This window comes from Drosophila takahashii, chromosome 2L (genome assembly GCF_030179915.1).
Source record: "Drosophila takahashii strain IR98-3 E-12201 chromosome 2L, DtakHiC1v2, whole genome shotgun sequence".
Classification (NCBI taxonomy): Eukaryota; Metazoa; Arthropoda; class Insecta; order Diptera; family Drosophilidae; genus Drosophila; species Drosophila takahashii.
The window spans coordinates 18,008,340-18,029,236 of NC_091678.1; the positions used below are offsets into that span (position 1 = coordinate 18,008,340).

Below are 20,897 nucleotides of genomic sequence, written 5' to 3' on the forward strand. Positions count from 1 at the left end.
TTCCCTGCACTCTCTAGGGGTTTTCCACGGGTTCTGACTGCTCGTATTTTACTTTAAAATAACCTCAGTTTTTTTTGAGCAAGTAGTTTACATGCTGACTGAGAATATCTAATTTTATTATTTAAATCCGAAAATTGCTCTTTCTTAGTAAATTTAAACGATCCTAAGAAAATGTTGCTATTAGATAAACGTTATTCTAAAGATTTAAAAAATATTCTAAAAATATAAAATTGGATAATAAAATTAATGTATTTATACGTGTCAGGTTGCCATATAAAAAATATAAGCCTCTAAGTCAAAGTCCTAATTAGCTTTCTTGTTATGATTAGCCTAAAAGGATTTAAAATGTCGTAAAATGATTTAATTATATAGTGTGCTCAAAGAAACACGAAGCCTCAGTATACATTTAGATTTTCCATTGCCTCCCTACGACGCACACAAGATGCAAAGTATGTATGAAGCAATTTTATTCGAGTATCTGTCCTTCATGTGCGAAAATTTCAAAATGCGAATACAAAAGTCAATTTGTTGAAAGCGAGAGGGAAAAAGTTAGAGAGATGGCTGCAAGAAATGTAAGCATATAAACATAACCATGAAAGATATTTGATATAATAACATACGTGACCGCATTTACAATTTTCAAATCAAATCTTAGCAGCTGAAGGCTAAGGGGCGTGTCGGGGCATCTTGCCATTGTCTGTCTATTGCCATGCATGTAAAATGAATTCGATGCTGAAAGGCAAGAGTGTTCTGGAGTGGGGCTCCCCTCCCCCACAGTTAAGTGTGCTTGGCATGCTGTGAAATTTGTTAACATTTATGCATTATCATTTGGGCTTACGACATTTAATGATAGCTAAGATATGCAGCATATTAGGGGGAGGAAATGGGGAATGTGCCAAGGCTATCCTTGCTATTTAAGGGTGGTGTCGCTCAAGCTTTCTCTAATTCCAACAACTAATTCTCATACCCGGTCAACTTTGAACAGGCTTTCATTTAACAATTTGATTTTTACCATCGAACTTATTAATTGCCATGCAGTATCCAAAAAATGTTTTAAATGATCTAATTGCATGTTGCATCTAATTAGCATGTTCAAATTAATAGCCAGCTTATTTTTATTATAAATTAAATATACATTTAATTGTTTTTAATTATACATTTACTTCAGCAGATAAAATTACCGTGTTCAGTTCTAAATCTAAAGGAGAAACAATAACACAGTGCCGCCTAGCGCCCACATCCTCAAAGATTTTGTAAATTTGTAGATACCATTTTGTAGTGTTTAATACTACCAATAATGCAACATTTTTAAATCGGACCATTCACTAAAAAGGTTTAAGCAAATATTGCATTTTCCGCCCTTTCAAGCGACTGCTTTGATATTTAAGGTACTATAGCGTCTTCCCATCATTCATCTTATGAACAAAAAATTTTATGTGATGACAGTTTAAGTAAAACACATGTAAAAAACTTAATTTTCGTGTACCTTAAATTGATTTTGAGAGTTAAAGCGTTTTTGCTCTGTAGGTAGAATCTACCTGATAGATATGTATATAAACAAATTAATGAAAATAATAGTTTCATTATACCGAAATCATTTATTACCCACACACTCGAACACATGAATATTAGTTTCCACACTCAATCTATAATCTGCACACGGTGAAAAATTAGTTGGCTCAGTGTCGGCCCGTTGCCATAAGCCCAATTAAGTTTGTGGTTTCCGCAATGTCATATTTTTGAATTTACTCGTTTACCTTTTTTGACAGTTGCCTGGAGAGGAATGGGCCTTCTCACGGAACATTCGGTATGGCCCAGAGTTGTGGAGGAGGCTGGCATCGCGGCGTATAATTAACAATAATGAAGTCGTAAAACCGCAATGCAATCAGCGATGCGCAAAACACACACAACTGCACCCACCCGCTCCCAAACAAACGGTCGAAAGGCCGAATCGCACAAAATGCACACGCTGCCGAGGGGGATTGGTGTTCGGGTTCAGGTATTTATGTGTCTGAATTCCTGGGCATCCCACTGCCCCCCTTATTCAATCTCCCAACCCACCCAACTCGAAGTCAGGGTCACACGGGCATTATAAAATATTTATAAACCATTTGCACGCATAATTAGCCTGTCATTACATTTTGAGATTTTCGGTGTTCGGTGTTCGGCGATTCTCCTGTTGGTTTGCGTATGTGTCAGTTGGCTCAATTGTGCATGCATACGAGTGGGCTTAAATTCGTGACGATGCATCTTGCCCACCAAAAATTACTACATGCATTAAAGCATCCTGCTCCACTTACCTACAATTAGTTAAAAATATTACACATCAAAAGAGATAATTAACCACACTCAAGGAAATGTTAAATTTACAACTATAAAATATTATATTCTATTTACCATGCGCATATCGATTTGATCCCGTAGTATGTTTTTTGTTTTGGGTGTTATTTACTTTAAGCAAATAAGAAACAGGAATAAGGAAATAAGTCTTTAAAACACTTTAGTCTATTTATAAAAATTCTATCAAATATATAAGCCCGGAAAATTTCAGATCTGTAACGATAAATATAAATTTGAATCAAAATTTGTAGGTTCTTTGAAATACAGTTTTTTATACAAAATAATCAATTTTAAATCGGTCACATGAATAAGCTTTGGTTTAGCCATCCCACGAAAAATAAGTTTTATATTGTACCTGCACGATATCATGATTCCTGAACTCTTTATAGAGTTTCGAAATGTCAACGCGGTCTCCTGATGGAACCATTTATAGGTATTAAATTTTTTGCAGGTCGAAAGTAATACGAGTATTATTACAAAGTAATTATACCCTTCGAAAAATGAGACCCACGACCGGCGCGAGCTGATGGCCAGAATCCAGGGGAGTGGGCGGTGGGTGGGGGGTGGTTTCGGTGGGTTGGGCGCCGAAATGTCATGTCATGTTGCGACAGGCGTCGGACCGTTATGCACTGCGCCGGCGAAGGTCCGTGTACATGTGTTCGGCCATAAAGTAATCAGCGGAAATGTCAATGGGCCGCCGCCATTTACTGATGTGTCGGCAACTGAGGTTTACACCGTCAGCCTCGACGTCATCGCCAAGGCACGTGTATTCTTTATATTCGCTAGTTCGTTGGCAGCCGTCGTTGTTGTTATTGTGGCACTGTTGTTGTTGTTCCCGGCATTGTAATTAAAATTTTCCGGTGCATATGGAAGTGCAATTGGTCGGGCTGCAGGTTTAATTGCGCGGCTATGTGCAGTGTCAAGCATTTCAGGGGTTCCACATTGACGAGCCCTGTATGGGGAAACTGAATAACTGAAAGCCCTGCTGACAGCCGAACAATTGCGTAGGCATCGCTTTTTAGTTACAAGTTGGAATCTTGACAACCCGGTTGAAAAGTTGAAAAGCCAAAAAATTATTTCGTTCAATAGTGTCTTTACTACTCCTTCGTTCAACAGGCTTACACACTCCAAATAAAAGCAATGGCATTTTGTGGCCACGTCAGCGCCTCAGGGGAAATAGTCCTCAGGGACGAGATCTTCGCCAGCAGGACCCGCGTAAGGAGATCCTCATCGCCCAACGACTCTCCCAACTCGTTGTCGTCGACGGATTCACTCCTTCAAGGCACCGCTACCACACGGACGTACTCCTTTAAGGACGAAAGCGACCATCCGTCGAATAAATCTACGGATAATTGGTCGGTCATGTACGCCGGAGTCAAGCGATCGGAGAGCCAGAGCAACTTGGTGCCCTCGCTGTGTCTCAGCTCTCGAGAGAGCTCCCTCAACTACCTCAGACACATAGAAGGAATAAAGGTAGGATTTTCAGTTTTTCGGGGATTAAATAGCACTCCTTCCAAAAGAAAAGTTAACAAAAATGTTAAATCTTAACTAAATTAGGATTAAATCCGCAAATATGGGAGTTTAACATTAATTATTTTAGATTTTTTCACATTATTTTAGTATTTTATACTTTTAGACCTATTTATAAAGGCTTTGGATCAAATTGATATGCGATTGGTGCATTTCTGGTATTTACACGAATATCGTTTTTACCATGCAATACCGATTTCTCTCTTTCGGAGATTTTGTGACTTCAAAAAAAAAGAGAGCAATATTCTTTGGCGACTTAAATTACATTTGTGGGAGCGAGAATAATTAATTCGAAATTCGCGGATATCAAATTCAAATTGATACCACATAACCTCAAATCGATCATTGTTTCGTATCAAGTTTTATTTGGGTGTAACCTAGGGCGGTCTAAAAAATGAAATTCTATTCTCACTCCATATGCACATGGTATATAAAACTAAGCAAAAAATGTATGTGAAAACAAAACATTTTTTTTTTCAAAGTTTGCTTTAAAATTACTCATACGACATGTATAACAGTTCGAATTTGGTCGAAAAAATCATTCTTCCATTTCTTGTCTTGTAAAATTATGAATTTCGTTGAAAGAGTTGGAAAAAAGGAGAGCAAAACATCAACTGAATTGTTCATATCTATGCCACCTAGGTAAGAAAAACTTGTTGATCGAAGGCAACAGTGCGTATGGGTGATAAACTTTGGAACCAATTCGCAGACCCCAAATGTGGACCGCCCTAGTGTACACTAACACTAGATTGATCATAAATAGAATCCACTGAAGAGTAATTTGTACCCCAAATGCTTTAATCCAAACATTTTCACCTTGTAACCACCATGATCTCCTACGCGTCCAGGTGGACCGCGAGCCAGAGGCGGCCTATGAGAACTGGTACTCGGCCAAGCAAAGGCAGCTCCTGGAGAGGCAGCGGCGGCTGAAGAAGGAGCAGGACTTCAAGCAGCAGCGGGCGGAAGAGCGCAAGCAACTGGCCCGGATGTGCTACGACCAGTGGCTGAAGGACAAGGCTCGCCAGGCGGCGAATCTGCAACTGGAAACCCACCTCCACACGGCGGCCATGAAGGCCAGCTTTGCGCTACGCAAGGACCCCTTGCTATCCACATCTGCCTCATTGGGCTCATCTGGCTCCAGCTCTTCGGCGACCAACAGACCCAGTCGCAAGGTGTCCAAGGACGAGATCCGAAAGGTGGTGGAGGACTGGTGGCTGAAGAAGCAGCGGCAGCAGCAGGTGCAGCGCGAGGAGAAGCGTCGCGCAATGTTGTCCAAGGCGCTGGAGGAGGAACGGCGCAAGCGACTCGCCCAGGTGGCCTGGGAGAAGTGGATGAGCAACGTGGACGCGAAGCCCAAGCCGGTGCCCCTCAACCAGGGCATGGACTCCCTGCGAGGCACCATCTCGCAGCTCTACGTCAACCCCGCTCCCTGGATGGGTCCTCTGAAGCCGCCGCAGAAGTAAGCCGTCTCCATTCAGTTTCCATTCGTCTATGCAAACTTCATCAGTAATTCAAATCGCCCAAAAATTGTTCAAATATAGTGTCGTTGTTGTTCATGCTTATGGGAAAAGTATAAAAAATGTAATATGAATTGGTTTAAATATACCTTCTAAGTAAAATGGCCAAACACTATCGCCAAGCAATTCAAAAGTCAATCTATACAATTGCACCAATACACAGTTTAACCAATTTTGTAAGCCAATACGAAAAGAAGGGCAAGGGCGACTCCGCAGGGGCACTTACGATAGCAAATAACAATTTGCAAGAAAAACACAAAGCAATAGAGGTAAGCAAAAATCGAAGCTAAAACTGCAGAGGACAGGACACTCAATAAGATTTCAATTGTGCAAGACACATTTTCGGCCAGGATATAAGCTGAAGAAGTACACTTAGAAAAAATCACGTCGCGGTCAAATCGACATTCGCATGGTAAATTTGAGGTATTGCATACGCATCTCGCTTTTACCGAAATCTCCCTCTCGGAGATTCTCTGAATGCTCTGGCAAAATTTATACCACATAACATCAAATTGGTAATCGTTTCTTAACAAGATTTTTTTGGGTGTAGATGATGCCAAGGAAATGGTGTAGAAGCTCTGCCCATTTTCATTAGATTTCCATGGCTGGCCGACTGTTGTGTGTCTGATCCCGTGCGTCTGAAAAGTTACAAAATTATATTGTTCCAAAATAAAATAAAGCATGTTTTGGGCTGCATCAAGTGGAAAACAGAGAGGCGGGCAGGCTGGGTAGCTGGGCAGCTGGGAGTGGGAAACCGAAATACAAACAAACAAAGCCAAAGGCCTAAAGTTCATTTGCACAATTTCCCAGCGCTTGGCTTGCTCGAAGCTCTCCCCTTGCAGCAAAGTCAAAGGCCAGCCGGTGGTCCAGGCAAACAAAAAGACCAAAAAGACGTTGGAAATCCTTTTGATGAGGTCAACGTTGGTTTGGTTTCCAGTTCACACACACATGAGCCGGCACACGACGGCATGCGAAGTGCACTGTGATTGAAGTAATGACAAAAATATGAGAAAATCCCTGTCACCTAACCGTGGTATTAATTTTAAAGCGATTTGTTTAAAGTATTAATATTAAATTATTGTAATTTTCATAGACATTTTTTAAATTTTCCTTTATTTTATCTTGAAAATGTGCAATAAATTAAGAAACATTTTTGGGTGCGATTTATCCACCACATCCGCTTATGAATCCAGGCATTGATATACATATCACTGCTTTACATATAACTCTCCAATATGTTTATCTTTTTTGCCAATTTAAATTTCACTTTTTTCCGCCATTTCAGAAGCACTTTTAGGCCTTCTTTTGACAGTGTGCACTTGGCCAGGTCGATGCCTACTCATGCACGTTCGCATGTTTGTTCGAGATACTGGGAAATGATGGGGAACCAGGGTTGGTTGGCAAGGGGCAAGTCCCGAATATCGAGCATTGGCAGGATTAAATTTGGAAGGTATTGAAGCATGTTATTCGTCATCAATGTTGTTTGCACTAACTAGTTTGTGTTGCTTGTGCTGCTTTTGTTGTTAATGTTGTTGTTGTTGTTGCACTGCTGTTTGTTTTCATCATCCCAGTGTTGGTGTTGTTGCTGCTGTTGCAACTCGGCCAGGGAGTCAAGGGTAGAGCTTAGAGTCAAGTCGTTTCCAGGTTGTTTGCATTGTTTACGCACTTTCGCTTTGATATTATTGTAGTGTGCATTTCAGCTTGATAGCCACCTGACCAAGGTAATGGCCAGATTGAGCAACCGCCTCCGGGACCACAGGCAACCCTGGAGGCAACACATATGAAGTCGAACGCTTATTGGCCATCAGATAAAAATTTGGACCCTAAAGAGCACCTAAAAAACCTGTAGTAATTCAAGAAAGATTTATTCGTAGATAAATTATACATAGTTTATTATTTATTTAATTGTCAAAGACACAATCAAATTGTCGAACTTTAAGTTTTTTTTAAATTGTTCAAAAATCAGCTGCTTGTTAAGATTTGGGTCACTCAACGTTGCTTGTTCTCTTCAATTGTTACTGCCCATTTTATTTATAAGTCAAAATTTTGTAAGCCTGTTTATCGCTTCTAATGTTTTGTGACGCGGATGAACTGGTCTTCTTAGGCCCCGTTAATTTTATTTTAATTTAAAAAAATGACAAAAAGAAACGTTTCAATCTATATAAATGCATCTCAACTATTTATTACCGTACGCTTCAATAACATGGAGTACCCACTCGACACATAACGTGTTTTCGGTAGACCAAAACACAACTGTTTTGTAATATTTAAGTTATCACTCCGTAAAATATATATATCAGTCCTTATATACAATGGTTTTCTTATTTTCAGCTGCTCCACAGCCCTTGTTTTCAGGCTCAAACATCACTCATATTCGCCCCTTTTGGAGGCTGCAGCATTCCCTATCGTGCCGCCCACACGTTATTGATCACACGACATCAGCTTGATAAATATCTGGTCCATTGTCTGAGCATAAAACCTCGGCATCGACGGATCCGCTGACCTCCCTCAGCTTTCCTTTATTTTGCACCTGCCTTTGTCGAACACTCAATGGTCGGACGGACCTGACTCTCCTTTTTCCATTGCATTATTTATGGGCACAGCGGGCAGTCCACCTTTGCACGGTTGTAAGAAAAGCAGGGGTTTCATTGTTTTTACCACTAAACACGTGGCAATATATCTTTTTTCTGCCACTGAAACTCGAGTTAATCTATGGACTGGCACTTTTTTGCTCAGCTTTATCTTAGTGAAAGGCCATGAAAGATTGGGCTTTTCGTATGTAAAATTGCTCAGGGGGAAAATGGTCACGGTATTCAAAGGTAAATCATTTATTGAATAGTAAGAGTAAAGAACTAATTTTACATGATTTTTTCAAAATTTGTATCACAGAAAAATACGAAGTCTACTTATTATGACTTTGTGCTTAGCTGCACAGCTGTCTTTCCAAAGAAACTTGCTGAATCTTATGAGTGAATCTTATCTGCCATTAATGAATATGGTTAGGAAGTTAGAATCATGTCAAAAGACACATGTAACTATTTAATTTTTAAATGGGTATTTATGTGGGTTGACTATTAAAAAGTTTCCTTTTAAATTCAAAGAAACAATTTTAAGCGCAACTTTTATGCTGGCATTTGACTAAGCTACGAAGTTCCATTTGCACGCAAAGAGTTTTAAAGCAACAATTAATTAAGAACCAAATTGAAATTCATGACTGGCGCTAATCAGGCCCACATTTACATGAAACCAATAGCCAGAGAACGGTGAAAAAACTATTAAAGGGCAGAGGCAAAAAACCGGGAAAATTATGTCAGCAATTAGGCAAACTATGACACTCGAAAGAGACAGACTGCGGGGGAAAGAGAGGGAAGAATCGAGGGCTGTAGAGGATTTGAGTGTAGCCAGCAAACGTGGACATCATTAAAAACTCATTTACATGCAGGCTGGGCTGCGTCGCAGGACATTTAGCCGGGGAATGGGAGGGATCCGGCTAACTCACGGCTCTACTTGGTGGCCCGATGACTCGGTGACTCTGCGACTCGCTGACTGACTCGGGCAGTTTGTTAATTTTAGATTTGAGACACGTTTCCAACTCAATTTTATCGCATGTTACGCCCTGCTGCCTTTTCGCTTTCCGCCCAATGTCGACAGGCTGCGGACATTTTCCAGCGATTTTCCCCTTCCCCACGTGAATTTTGATTTCAAGTGTCGCCTTCGCCATCGTCGTTTGACGTTGTCGTCGTCATTTCCATGCAAAGACTGGTCCAATTAGGGGCAAGGTATAATTTATGCGCCTCAAGAACCTTTCTACAAATTGGCCATTGTTGCCATTGCTATTGATAGGTCCCCATTCCGCCCTTCATCTGACTGAGAGTGTAGTCCTACGTCGTCCTCACACACCGCTCCTTCTCACAATATAAAGTTGAACAATAGCATCATACGCAAAGTTTTAATATAATTTTTTGCATAATATTTTCTCAGCCAACGAAAGTTTTTGGACTAGGCCGAGCACCTGACTGACCGCACGCATGGGAATTTCGACAGGTGCTTCGGTGGAAACTCATAAAGCTAATTAAGAAATGTGCCAAAGTTGGTCCACAAAGTTGTGTAGCTTACTTCAGGGCCAATCTACCCTCAGTCCAGCTCTCTGGAAATGAGGTAAATTTATTAAAAGCCGGCAAACAAAGTTTAAATGTATGGCCAAGCGGTTTGTTTTAATTCAATCAAGTATTTTGACTTGCATAATAAGTCCGATGTTGGTGTGAAACTTTTTCAAAGGGATTTACAGAGATTCTGGTCTCCTTGGACATTACTGAATTCTTTAGCAGTTTAACCTATTTTATTTATTTATCATATGATATTATTTATTTATATTTCTTAACATTCGATTTCCAGAAATACATAATAGATTACAATTTGTTTGTATAAAGCATAATTAATATTTAGCAGTAATCCAACTTAGGTTCTATGCAAAAAATTCGAAACCAGTTAATGATCGCGAAATGTACATAAAAATTTTATTACATATTTTCTTCCTTCTACAGTGTGGAATCTAGACCCAAAACAAAACTTTTCCCTTATTTCCCAGTAAATCAATGCCGATGCTGTTACAGGGTCAGTCAAACTTGTAATTAAAATTAAATTACCCTTTGCAAGGGTATTAATATCCAGAAGATAGACAAGTAGTTCTTTACTCTCGGCGTAAAGTGTAAAAGATGTAAAGTCCACAATTCCCGAGATGGAATAATCACTTCTTAGATAACAATTTTGCATATTTGCTTATGCAATATAAATATCTTCCCATGCACAACTAAGCTCAACTTCTTCTCGGGCTTTTATTTAATCAGGCATAGTTCAAAAGTTGTAAGCAAAAACTTTTGGCCCTGCAATTGTTTTCCCCAAATGCCTTTGACGTTTTGTTTTTCTCTGTCCTCGTTGGGACATGAGATGAGAATATTTGTCGCAATCAAATAAAAACTTTGCAGGATTATAAAAAGGAAAAAAAGGAACACGAGAATCCCCAAAGGAAATCGTAGGCAGAATGTAGCAGCGGAAACGCAATAAGCCTGCCTAGCCACTTTGGGTTGAAAAATCTAATAACTGTTAAATCACCTTGCAAAATGTTCATTTCACAGCGCTATAAACACGCATCGAGCCTCGTCCTTGGTTAGCCCCTCGTCGACCCCTTGTCGACTTAAACACTTACAAGGACTTAACCACCTTTTGTTATTTTGCCTGCGTAGCCCTGTCTGTCACTTTAATCTGCCTGCCACACGCAGAAAAGCCGGCAAGGAAGCAAAATCATATGAAGGACACTCACATGGTAAAGTTTGCATGCCTAGCAAAGTTATTAACACGCGGCTCCGACTTAAATAAGTCATATTCTGGCCGCCTTTCGGGCTCACTTCACTGCCTCACTGACTGACTTCTTGTCTCGGCTTGCCAAGGGGGTGAGCATATTAATGGGGTTTTCCCATTAATTGCACGACTGGCCTGAAAGTGAAAGCTCTGAGCGGGAAAAGTTAGCTGAAAGGACGGCTCCGAAATCTGCAACCAAAGTGGTGAATTTTAATTTAAGGAGAGCACCTTCGGAATTTAAAGAAGGTATTTTATTAGGAAAGTAACGATGAGAGCAACATTATGAATGATAGAGTCTCGAACCCGGATGGTTTTAAGTCAAATAATGTGATATTTAATTCATCCAGGGAACACTTCTTTAAAACCAATCAGGGAAATAATAGTCAAATAATAGTTGGGGCAGGTCAGTTACATTTTTTCGCCTTGGCTTGGGATCTTGATCTTTATAGGATCGGAAAGTTTACAAATATGTTTATATACCCCTAATTCGTCTGTCTTTATGGACGGAAATTTTAAGAGCTAAACGTTTTGTAATGTAATTGATGTAGTAGTCGATAAAGTCTGCGCTAACTCCTATATTTTCATTTTAGTTTTTCGGTTTTATTTATTTCCATTTACAGTATACCTATAATCAATGACATTGTTCAACCTTTTCATTACAAATCAAAAAAGATTTCATACAAAATTATGCGTTCCAAATAATTTTACCTTGGGGTAACAATTTCGATTTCTATCAATGAAAGTTTTGGGAAATACATCCACGGCTAATGGAACTTCGTGTTTCGAGGACTTCGAGGGGCAGCGACCGCCATCTGCGTCTGCTGTCGATGAAGGGAAATCTTGTTGCAGACGTCGCTCTGGTCGTGCGACTTGTTTGTAAATTATAAAATAATGCCGGTTGCATTGCCAACGACGTCTGGTGCTCCTGGTTGTTCTACTGTTGCCGTTTTTCCACTTTTCCGCTTTTGTTTTTGGATGTGGTTAAAGGCATAAGGGGCGTGGAGGCACTGCGCGGCAATTTTTATGCCCCTCGCCTAAGTGGCACATTTTTGGCTTAGCTTTTAAACGCCGCGACTAGGAAGCCAAGAGCTCAGGGGCGGAGGCTCCTTTATTTTTTGGGGGGCTATTGATTAGATGGCGATCAGCTGGTTACTATTTTGTGTAACACTCCGTAAAAAAACTATGTCAACCTTCGAAAACTATTTTCCTCGGCAACTTTAAAATTCCCAACGAGTTCTAGCTGCTAAAGTGATGGTATACTTTTTAGGTTCTTAGGATCGTACTTTTGCAATAGCACATTTCTTATCGCTTTATTGATCTCTAAAGCTCATAATCGACCAATTCGATTTTAAATATCACTTTTTGTAGAGCTTGAAAATTATCGGTATTGTCGATATTAGAGATTCGATAACATCGATTTTAAATATCACTTTTTGTAGAGCTTGAAAATTATAGATATTGTCGATATTAGAGATTTGATAACATCGATGCTTAGAAAGGAAAACACGAATTGAATATCAAAAAACTTTCGATATTTTTTCAAGCTCTACTTTTCAAGCTTCCGAAGCTGGGACAATAATTGGAAAGGCAAGTTTTAATAAAATAAATAATTTCGGATTCTTAGGCCCCTCTCCTACATCCGCCACTGAGCTCGACAGTCGATGTGGCGAGACGTTTGGGGCTGTAGCAGCTAGGCAGTATGGCCCGCATGCATGTCTGCCCCGCCATCGTACTGCACTGTCGGTGCTGTCAAATAACTGACATTACCCCGCCGCCACCACTGCACCACTTCGCCACTTCCCCCTGACCTGCTGAACCGCTGCACCACCGCAGACGACGCCGTGTTGTCGTCATCGCTCCATCGTCGCACAGTTCCGTGACTGTAAACAATAAAAATTTCGATTAGAATGTAAGAGCAACAACCGTTCGCGGCAACTTCAGTTGCATCGGCAACGGTAATCAAGTTGTGCGAGGCCCGATCGGAGTTTAGTGGACCGCCAGCGGAGTGCGGGCGGTGTGGCACAGACGTAAAATTATAATGGGAAAAAATAGCTAAATTGTATATTAATAGAAAAAAATGAAATCTAAAAGCCGAAATTTTAGGGGGCCCACCCTTTTGCGGGCAGGAGTCGTAAGGGTTTGCTAAAATTAGTAGCTCAGGTATATGTATCCATTTGATATTTCATTCTGAAATCGAGAGTTCGTGGGTACTTTCTAAGTGCTCCCTCATGATAATCAAAAAAAGTAATCTGTGATGTAAAAAAATTGAAAAATTAGTTATTTTTCAAAATATTTTATTTTTGGCACAACATTTTATGTCTGAAAATTAAATTGATGTGCGCTCGTTACTACTGACTGACCAAAATAAGAAGATTTGTGCACTATGTCTGAAGGGAATAATTTTTAAGTTATCCTAAAGTTCACAAAAATTTAAAATTCAATATCAGTGTTAGCCTAGGGTACCGAAAAAAATCTTCATAATATTTCCGTATGTCTTTGTAGTTTAAAACTTGAAACACCGAATCTTTTATCAAAAGTTACCCTAATTCGATCAGTGCATTTTTTGAGACTTATGTCAACGCTTTAAAGGTTTATTGTTTGCTATTCCCACACACAAACTTAAACACTTTCCATTGACTACAGAGTTGACTGGTTTTGAAGACTTCAAGGTGTTACAAAAATCGTCTCAGACGACGTATTGAAGTTGAAAGTTGGGTTCACAGGAAGGTAGGTGCATTTTACCAGTAAATTTTACTATTTCGGCTCACTAGAAGACCCCCAGATAAAGAAAAAGCTCTGCGAAATGGCGTTTCTCGGACGAGTCGACGGTCAAGGAACCCTTATCGACTGTGAGGTATTCTGTGGCCACATCACGAAGATCCAGCCTCATCAGGATTCAGCCTCCCCCATCAGAGAAGACGAGGCGAGTGTACTGCTGCCACGGAAGAAGGGCTCCAGGACCTACATCAAGACCTACGACAAGGACAGCCTGCTGCGCTCCATGGGAAGCCCCAGCACGGTGCGCTACGTGGGCAGCTCCGTGTCGTCCAGTGAAGTCAACTCGTTGGACGAGACGGAGACCTCCACCCTGCGCTGCTGCTCGGTTATATCCTCGGGCGACCCGGCGGAGCACCACGATGATCTCGACCTGCTGACCGAGTCGGAAACGCTCTGCCTGGCCATGGACAGTCCCAGCAGCAGTTGCAGCAGTAGTCAGAGCAGCGGCAGCGGCAGTAGCAGATCCTCCTCCTCCCGGGATGACCAGCCAACGGACAAGGACTCGACGACCTCCATGTGCAGCTGGGAAGAGATGCCACTCAGCCTCAGCCTGCCGCCGCTCCACCTGGGCTCCCACGGCGGATCGCCACCGCTCACCTACACCCGCCGCCTGGATCCCATCCGGGTACAGCGATCCTCCAACGAGGCCTACGAGAACTGGCTGTCCGGCAAGCGACGTCAGTGCCAGTACAGGATGCAAGCGGAGCAGGCCGAGAAGGAGGAGCAGCGGCAACGAGTGGCGTTGCGTCAGCGGATGGCCAAGGAGAAGTACCAGGAGTGGTGCCGCCAGAAGGCGCGACAGACCAACTTCAGTTCCTCCAAGCCCGTCCGGCCTGTCCAGACACCAATCCCAAAAAATCCAGCCTCTGTGCAGCACCACCTGCAGCAGTGGGAGCTGCAGAAGATTAGGATGGTCGAGGAGCGACGCCAGGAACTGCGAATGGCCGAGCGGCGGCGACAGCAGGAGAAGGTGAACCGCCAGCAGCAGGCGGAGCAGGCCTTCGATCGGTGGATGAGCAACGTGGCCCAACGACCCAAGCCGGTACCCTCCAGCCAGGGAATTCAGTCGCTGCGCGGCACCGTTTCCAAAATATTCATTAACCCCAATCAGTGGGTAGATTGAGGAAAAGGAGGTGGCTTGAAAGAGTTGTCGAAAAAGTGATTGGCCTAGACAGGATTGTCCAAAGGCGAGACTCAGCTCGCCCAGTGAAACCAAAGTTTTTAACACGTGAATCCATATTTACCCATTTAACACTATTAAATACCCGAAAAATTTACAAATGTTTTATTTTGTTTAAGGAATAATCAATATTAATAATTAAGTTCAATTTTGGATACCATTTGAAACTTTTTCAGTCTTCATTAAAAATAGGCTTCCAGATATAGTTCCTATGTTCGTATACGGACAAAACATGATTAATGTTAATTAATTTTGTACTTCGAATAGACCACTGTCCTTGTAAAAACATCGATACTGTTCACACCAGGGACCGTAAATAATCATTATTTGAGATTTTTATTTTAAAAAGACTACTGTGATATTTGGTTTTAAACGTCAAAAATAACGTTCTTTTTACTCTTGTCCACAAAGTATATGCATTTCAACAAATCTGGAAAGCAAATTAACTGTTATTTGTTTATGTCTATAAAGTGCATAAAAACCAGTTAAATTGTTGATTAAAACTTGTAAAAACCTCAGTAGGCCTTTTAAAATAAAAATCTCAAATAATGATTATTTACGGTCCCTGGTTCACACTTTAAAGATAATTTCTGCATAGCTGTATCCGTACCTTAAAGCGCTTTCGCAATAGTGGTAAATCGGAGCTCAGCATGAGTCAAAGGTATTTAGAGTTTGCAACTAACCGAATACGCAACGGTAGTCCAACAAACTCAGCCGTATCCCGTTAATGACCTGCACTAAGCTAAAGCCACAAAGGAGCTGGAGCAGCCTACTGGGTATTACATCACATGCATTACCCTCATCCCACACAAACAATCTCCTGAAATCAAAACATGACATGAACATTAAGTACTGACTTATCATCGACCACAAGTTATCGGAACATCAATATCCTTTTGAGCGTTTGCTTTGCCTAAATACTTTTCTAACCCACTTTTTGGCACTCACCTACGTACATATGGATGTATCAAATAATGTATTAAATGTATGTAAATGGATGTATTAAATAATTTTCTAATTTGGACCTTTTGTGCAAACAATGCGTGCTTTTTACCTTCACAGACATTTTCGAGAGTATTTCGGTATTCAAAAAGCATGCAACATACAATTTGTTTTATTTTATTTTTGTGTCGCCCATTAGATTTTCGTCACCAAATCGACCCAAAAAATAATTCAATTAAATTTGTTTATGAAATTAGAGATAACATTTTAGGTAAAATTAAAGAATTTCCAAATTAAATTCAAAATTATTTCGTGTGCTTTTCGAGTATTCCTAATATTAGTATAATGAATGTGCCGTTAACCAAGCATTTATTATGCCGTAATTATTTCACTTCCCAATCGAATAGGAATTCCGTTGAATTTTTAGACTCGGAAAATGAAGTGATAAATGGGAGCACACAGCAGCAATGGCACCGCAAAAGAAAACAAAACCGGCGGCCGCAATTAATTTTTTCACACAAATCACGCGAATAATCAAAAATTAGATAGCACCTGGTGGCCTGGTGCTATTGTTTTTAATGCAGCTGCATTGAAAAACAATAGAGGCAGAGAGATGCCCGGAAAGCTGTTATCCCATGATTGCGGTGAGTTTTCGGGCGGCTTTGCTTAGGCCTCGCTGGTCGTTACGCAGTTGGCAGTCATGAAACAATAATGTCCGCAAATTGACGCCACAAGCTGTTGGTTCAATGAGAGGCCCACTGCTCACAGCCCCTCGCCCCTCCCACACAGCACGTGTGCCCGAATGCGTCTGTGGCACTTCCTCTGTGCCGCCATATTGAATTTGAACCTCTGCAGGCTCCATCGGCTATGTCTTTCCCGCCTCCTCATTTCCGCTGACCATAGCTTTCGAGACCCGCTCCGGGCTCTTTGTCGCTCCTTCTGCCGTTCGACTCTGTGTTTTGGTGCTGTTTTTATTTGCCAGCTTGCTTTCTGCTGGTTAGCTGGTTGAATTTCCCGAATTTTCCGGCTCCCAGGCAGTCCCTGGTTCGACGTCATCATCGCTTCGCGCGTGTTGCCGTCTAAAATACAAGCCGACATATTGGCTCCCTTTGCTGCCGATCCATCCCCCATATCCCCCTACCCGAGCAATAATTATCGTTGTGGGTGCCCTGGCAACACGTTGGTTAAAATGCATTGTTAGGGAATTGAAGGATACGAAATCTGGGAAAAAACATTAGTTTTACTATTTAGTACCGGAAAACCAAGGTTGTTTTCGATTAGGAAGAAGTCGATTTAATTTTGTAAACTGGTGTAATTGAAAAAAAATTTAATTTATTTGGAAGAAATTTCTATGGTCTAGTAAATTTATCAATTCCTTTATGGGTTACATAGGGCTTATGGCCCGAAAACCAAAACTTTTTCATGATTTTTCCGATGGAAGTCATAACTGGTTTTACATGTTAAACAAAAATTTAACAAATTTGTCCTGTTAATTCTTTTGGTTCTATTGCCCACCGTATGTGAAAAAAAAGGGTCAACACCTATCAATTCTTCTCTTGCCCATATATTCAGCAGAAAAAAGCCTTCAGTAAATCTATCTTTTCCACCAGGCAATCTACAATCTGGCAAGACGCATGTTCATTAAACATTGTCCCTAAAGGCTATTTGCAACGCATAGAAAATCCCATTTCCTTAAGCATTTCTTTGAATATTGGTATTGCGAGCCGATGGGTCTGAAATAAAGGTCAGTTTGTGGCTAGTTGATTGATTTGATTTTCAAATCAATGTCCAACTAGTGTACTCTGTTAGAATTTCTAGAAATCCAACATTTTTGGAGACCACAATATAGAGGAAAGTGGTAGTATTGAGAATTGAGCTTCAGATGACAACATGCATTCATTTTTAATGACGATTTCATTTTCCTCCAATACTGTTTTCTTTGCACTTTTGACATTGCAACTTTGAACTTGGCTTTAAGTGGAACTTCTTTTTACCGCCTGCCAAGGTTTCAATTTCAATTTTCCTTTTCAAAATTTGTCTATTCTGTTGCATGCGAAAGTTTTGTCATTTGCGGTTTTAATTGAATTAAACCAAACACATTTTTATATTGCATTCATATTAAAGCTAAATACTTTTACAGATTGTTGCGTCACATTCTGATTTAATTAATAAGTAAATATTTTCATGTTTACATGAACGAAAATGCCAATTAGTTTGTGCATATCAAATTTCAATATACTGCTGGCGAATTTCTTCACCGTGCGTTGCAAAGTTTAAGTTGAGTTCTGCCGTAAAAAGGATAAGCAATAAAGGCATTGTTAAATTATACTAATTTATATTTGTAAAGCGTAAGCCTTGAAACTATTTTGCCTTTTTTTGGCTATAACAGCAATAAAACAAATATATTTATCGTATGCTCAATTTTAGGTATTTGGTTGAAAGGGAATTTTTCGCTTGTAAAAATATCCTCGTTGGGAACTGTTAAGGTGTGGTGAATTAGTCAAAGTTGAGTTAGCTGAGCTAAGGATTTATAATAATAATGCTATGCGATTCAATGTCTCCCCAATTGTTAAAGGTTAAAAGGATGCTATAAAAAAAGTGTAATGCTTTTTTAAAGACCTTTACATTACTTAATTCCCCAAAAAAAAAACCGAACCAATTTTTTTTAATGAACATACGTTACATATGACGAGATTTGTAAAATTAAATTGCATTTAATTCAGTTGTAAGCACCCAAAAAAAATCGATACGAAATTATGATCCGTTTGATGAAATCAAAAAAAAATTTCAACTTGATACGTCATATATCAATTTGATATTACACCCAGAAAAAAATCCGTTCGAAACGTTCAAAAATCAAGCCCAAACGGGGTCAAAAAGTGCGTAAGCCTGTTTGTTGTCAGTTCATGAACGCTTGTTCATAAAATTTGACCGAAATATTGGCATGCTTTGAACGAATGGGGTCACTTTTAAAACATATTGGTGTTGAATTAGGAAGATTTGAGAACAAACGTTCAAAATGTGAGAACAAAAAAAGGAGAACAGATTGTTCGCAAATCAAGAAAAATGTTCTTGATTTTTTTCGTTCTTTTTTTTCTGGGTGTACGTATACGAAAATGTGAATATATAGGTAAAGCTAATAAATGTAACATATTATACATAGAATTGCCTATTCGATTTTAAATTAATTGGATAATGATAATTTGGTAGTGGTGGCCATTGGAATTCTTGTTGGGATTCGATTAGCTGCACCGAGAAAAAAAACCGTTCTCAACGTTCTTGATTTCAGTATTTCCGTGCTCAAAAGTGAGCCAAGAACGGTTTTACTAAAATCAAGAACGAGTGTTCTTGATTTGAGACTACTTTTTTGAAAATAAGTATTCTTGATTTCAGTATGAGTCTTCTTGGATTCAAGAAGAAACATTCTTGGATTCAAGCATAGGCGTTCTTGGTTTCAAGAATAGGCGTTCTTGGTTCCAAGAGTAAATCGTTCTCGGGTTTAATAATTTCTCTCTTACCAAGAAGAACGTATTCTTGGTTTCAAGAAGACAAATTCTTGGATTCAAGCATGGGCGTTCTTGATTTCAAGAATAGGCGTTCTCGATTTCAAGAATGTTCCACTCTTGATGCAAAAAGGAATTTTTCAGAAAAATTAAAAATTTCATATATTCACTTTTTTTTATTTTATTAATTTTTTATTTATTATTATAGATATAACATAATTACAAATTACTTATAACTAAACATATTTAAGTCTAACAGCAATTTTATCATTATTAAGTAAGTACGAATAAATTTAAGTAATATACATAAAACGTACAATAAATATAAAGTTTTATAATTTTAAAATGTACCTTGCCAAGCGTGCTACCTCCTCTAGGTGGACCGATACCAATCAGCGATGTTTGTTTCTCGCTCTTTTCCTGATTACGTCCCACAAACTGCAAGATTTATATATAGTTTAAATAACAATAAATAATAAAAATTGTATATTGTTTATATATATACATACTTTCGAGTTTTGCGAACAGCTTCTCCCGGAACACAATACGTAAACCAATTGGCCGAATCGCCTCATTGATCTCTCCTTGTCCATGAAGACACTCCAGCGCCTAAAAATAGTTAAAGTATTATTTCATATTACTTTTTTAAAACAGAACCTTACAAGCGCAAGCACGCTCCTGCATAAACACACATATGTATACATACATAGATGCATTTAGCGTGGCGTCACTTTTTTTCACAAACATACAAGCTCGAAGTATTTATTTATTTTATAGCTTATTTTCATTATTTTTATTATTACACTAATGTTATTATTAATTACTTACGTTTGAGGAAGGGGAGCGCACTCAAAATATCTAGTTCCTCTCGAAGGTTCTTTAAACGTGTGTCGTCCGCGTGTGTACTCCGCTTCACTCGCCGAAAAAAAACGATCATTTGACGAGAGCCGAAGTAAACTTCGGTAGCTTGCCGAAAAATTCCAGAGAGAATGTCTCTCTCATTTTTTCTCTCTCTTATTTTTTTTCATCTCTGAGACGAAGTTGAGAACGATTTTAAGAATGCTTGGGGACGATTTCAATAACGTTCATGCTTGATAAACGAAATCGAGAATGATGTATTCTCAAAAAGCCAGATCAAGAATGGTTTTATTCTTGATTTCAAGAACGTTTGTGCTAAAAAAAGTGAGAAGACAAAATACTGAAATCAAGAATATTCGTTCTTGATTTTTTCGTTCTCAAGTTTTCTCAGTGTGGGTTCATCTCTCCATTGAAAAAAAAACTTGACTGGCATCCAAATGTTTAGAGGGTAAATCTTCGATTTGCATACCTTACTTATCCCCGGGCATCCATATTGCGTTGCAGCTGGCTATTATGCTCACGTGTATTATTAACTTGGTTGTAATACTCGCAAAGTGCATGCTTTTGACTTTGCTGCATTCGTTTCAAAGTCATTAAGCGGCTAACTCGCAAAACAGATGCTAACCCAATGCATACGAGGACTGCGGACTGTGGACTGAGGACTCCGTCCGAACCATGGTCATTATGCGGCGGGTTATTTTCCACATTTCGTGGCTCAAGTGCCTATTTGAACACGGGCAGGGGAAGCGACCGAGAACCGCTCCAACTAACAGTTCGAGTTTCAGTTTGCTTTCCGCTTTTCCACTTTTTTCTGCTACCTCGACCATTTCAAAAGAAGCACTTAAAAATCGACACGGTATGCAGTTATTTGTTATTTACTGTTGGCGAAAA

General features: G+C 39.8%; 2 protein-coding genes and 1 long non-coding RNA gene across 3 annotated transcripts; 2 read left to right on the plus strand and 1 right to left on the minus strand.

Moving 5' to 3' along the window:
* Positions 1 to 3,361: 3,361 nt before the first annotated feature.
* LOC108067928 (coiled-coil domain-containing protein 34) lies at positions 3,362 to 5,525 on the plus strand. Its single transcript, XM_017157207.3, has 2 exons — positions 3,362 to 3,813; positions 4,719 to 5,525. Exons 1-2 carry the CDS (start codon positions 3,481 to 3,483, stop codon positions 5,331 to 5,333), a joined length of 948 nt encoding a protein of 315 aa, XP_017012696.2. The 5' UTR covers positions 3,362 to 3,480; the 3' UTR covers positions 5,334 to 5,525.
* Positions 5,526 to 13,314: 7,789 nt separating this feature from the next.
* Positions 13,315 to 14,796, plus strand: LOC108067927 (coiled-coil domain-containing protein 34). Its single transcript, XM_017157206.3, has 2 exons — positions 13,315 to 13,472; positions 13,528 to 14,796. The coding sequence occupies exon 2, from the start codon at positions 13,549 to 13,551 to the stop codon at positions 14,644 to 14,646; it is 1,098 nt and encodes a 365-aa protein (XP_017012695.2). The 5' UTR covers positions 13,315 to 13,472; positions 13,528 to 13,548; the 3' UTR covers positions 14,647 to 14,796.
* Positions 14,797 to 19,456: 4,660 nt separating this feature from the next.
* Positions 19,457 to 20,041, minus strand: LOC138913890 (uncharacterized). The gene is made up of 3 exons (XR_011419770.1): positions 19,977 to 20,041; positions 19,658 to 19,757; positions 19,457 to 19,586 (listed from the first exon to the last, which is right to left on the minus strand). It is a non-coding gene; the product is annotated as an uncharacterized lncRNA (long non-coding RNA).
* Between the last annotated feature and the right edge of the window lie 856 nt (positions 20,042 to 20,897).